General features: G+C 46.9%; 1 protein-coding gene across 1 annotated transcript in view; it reads left to right on the forward strand.

The window, feature by feature from the left end:
* Nucleotides 1-687: 687 nt before the first annotated feature.
* SARC_13001 (hypothetical protein) overlaps nucleotides 688-2,783 on the forward strand; it is a gene marked incomplete at both ends in the record, with an annotated part of 3,614 nt that continues 1,518 nt past the window's right edge. The window contains 2 exons of the mRNA XM_014292879.1: nucleotides 688-836; nucleotides 1,452-2,507. Of these exons, the coding sequence (XP_014148354.1) occupies nucleotides 688-836; nucleotides 1,452-2,507 (1,205 nt within the window). The remainder of the gene's footprint in view (nucleotides 837-1,451; nucleotides 2,508-2,783) is intronic.

A 2,783-nucleotide genomic window follows, 5' to 3' on the forward strand; every position in this document is an offset into this window, starting at 1 on the left:
TATATATATGTATGTATGTGTACTCAAATGCATATAATATATATTAATATATGCTCTTTAAGTATATGTCTTTTCTTTTGGGGTTGATTTATGTCATCAGCTGTTGGACAACCATGTGACATAGTTTTTCTATCCTCATTCGTATACTACATAGAAAAAGCCGAAAATGTTAAGGAAGACGCTGAACCTAGGCCTGGCTCACCCTCGTATAGTACTCTAGGTAATGTTGGTCTTATCCATGCACTGAGTAAGTGGTACTATCATTCTCATTCACTCATTGTGCAACCGGCCCAGTCGATCCCATCCACCCTCAGTCAAAGTGGTTGTGTTATCCCCTTGCGCGCTAGTGTCTGTGTGTGCGTGTTTTGGGTGGTGATACAAGCTGATATACCAGTTACAGGCAATCCGTCACCTACCGAAACTGTGGATGGGTTTTGTGAGCCGATGGATGACAAGGCGAGTGTTGATTTTCTGCTCGACGTTGGTACTTCATTGCGTACATAAACGTTGCACCAGATCATGTGTACATTCACGTATATTCAGTTCATCCGTTGAAATAGACGTTACAAAGCCGTGTATGTACCTCTGTAAACCCGAACGGAAACAACGTTTTGGGATCAACAGTCAAAAACCTCCTGGGCTGTTCACGGACTCACATTGTATTGTTTGGCCCACCCACACACACAGGGAGACGGAAGTCACAGTCCAGTGTCTGTCCTGCGTTGTATTCTGTGAACACGACCCGTAAGAGTATTCAGAATACACTGAGGAAAGGCGGGAGGTTATTCGAGGCCACGTTACCCGCACCCTCTAGCGCGTCGTCTGGGTTGATACCGGTAGGTGCTTGTTCAATGAAGGCGGGGGCGGTGATTAATGGATTTGGATATAAACAATAGTGGGGTGCTGGGTCTTGTATGCAGTGAGAGAGTTTTGAAATAATTTGATATATATATATATATATTTTTTTGATACAGAAAGTGACTATATATTTGTATCGATAGTTAATGCGATTCTTCGTGAAAGTGTGTTTTGTGCCTACATTGTGATGTAAACATAACGCGCAGATAAATCCGAATCAACACCACCTCACCACGAGCCCTCACCCGTCCGAAGACCATTTTACAAATTACCATTTCGGAATCAGCCCAAAATCGTGTTCGTCCAAAGCCAATTTCCGCACAAACACTGTGAAATAGACCCAAAATCGCGCCCATCGAAGCCAATTTACACCTAACACCTGGTTTTTCATACATTATCGCATGTCATCACACGTTCAGCAAATTTCATATTGGCTGGCATAGTAGACACAGCACAATCACCTGTGGATACCCCCCCCCCCTGCTGCTCGCAAGCTTATGTTTGATAGGAACACATCCGTAGTAACCTGAATACAGACGGGATTACAAACCTTCGATTCCACTTACACGCCTGTCTCGCCTGTCCCTGCACAGGAATTGGAGTCCAATGAAGGGGACAGCGACATCCCACAGCTCGATTCAGTGCCCTCGGACCTGGACAGTAGAATCGAACTGCACCCCGATCCTATAATTATGGCTTCGCGGAGCCGGAGTACCGAGTTTTATGGCACGGACTCCGAGAGTTTTGGCGGGAAAGGGCTGCCTTCAACTGGGCGGATGTGTGCCGAGGAACACAATTCAGGACCGTTGGACATGGACTTCTCATCCCAAGCGCTAGGACAAAGTACAGACACACACGCACACACACACACATACACACATGCATTAGCACACACACACCCTCTGTCGTTTGCGCGGGTGAAATCGTTCAGCAGCAAACCCACCGTTGTGCCGGAACGGGTGAAGAGTTGGGACGATTTAGAGTACGATGATCCGCCTGAGAGAGAGACTATGTTTGAATTCGGATGGAATGCGGGGTATATGAATGCCGCAGATCTGGAGTACGATCACTACGCATCGCCCTATGGGAGCGCAGGGAATTCGCGCGCGATGTCCTTCTCGTCCAATCAAACGGGAGAGGATGCAAGTCTGGATTTGACCACGGGCAATGTTGGAGACACTCCCAGGATAGCCATCGACGAACACTTTGAGTACACAGGCACAGATGCAGACCACAGTAACCATTGCAACGAACCATCCACATCAAGCCCGTACCTTGTCCAACACGACTGCGACCACGCGTACGGCAGCCAGGACACAGGGGCACAGACATACGCACAAGCACACGTACGGGCACAAGCACACTCCAGACGAACTGCGATAAAGCACCCCCCCACATACATACACGCACACGAACACACTCTCACACCCCACGCCAGCCCTATCAACCTCACCCGGACGAATAGGAAGGCCAAGAAGATACTCAGGGCCAGTACATTAGATAGCAACGCCCGTCGGGCCCTGTCAAGCGCAGCCAATGCGAAGGGTGTGCCTGGCACACCGCAGAACCGCCTCATCCCACAGACACGCACAGTCCACACCACACACAGCGAAGGCTCGGATGTCTTTGACGACATGCAGGCGGCAAGGGTATGGGCCGGTGTTTGGATGGATGTGTACGTGTATGGATATGGATGTATGGTAGGCGTTCGGTGTGTTGTATGGATGTATGTAAACAAATCGGCGTTCTGTAGGCTCTGTGTGTGTTGTATGGATGTATGCAAAAGTAATTGCGTATATATATATGTATATATATATATATATTTACATACATATATATTATATATACATATACATATACATATACATATACATATACATATACATATACATATACTTATACATGTACATATACATATACATATA

The sequence above is a fragment of the Sphaeroforma arctica genome (genome assembly GCF_001186125.1).
Source record: "Sphaeroforma arctica JP610 unplaced genomic scaffold supercont1.2797, whole genome shotgun sequence".
NCBI classification, from domain to species: domain Eukaryota; class Ichthyosporea; order Ichthyophonida; genus Sphaeroforma; species Sphaeroforma arctica.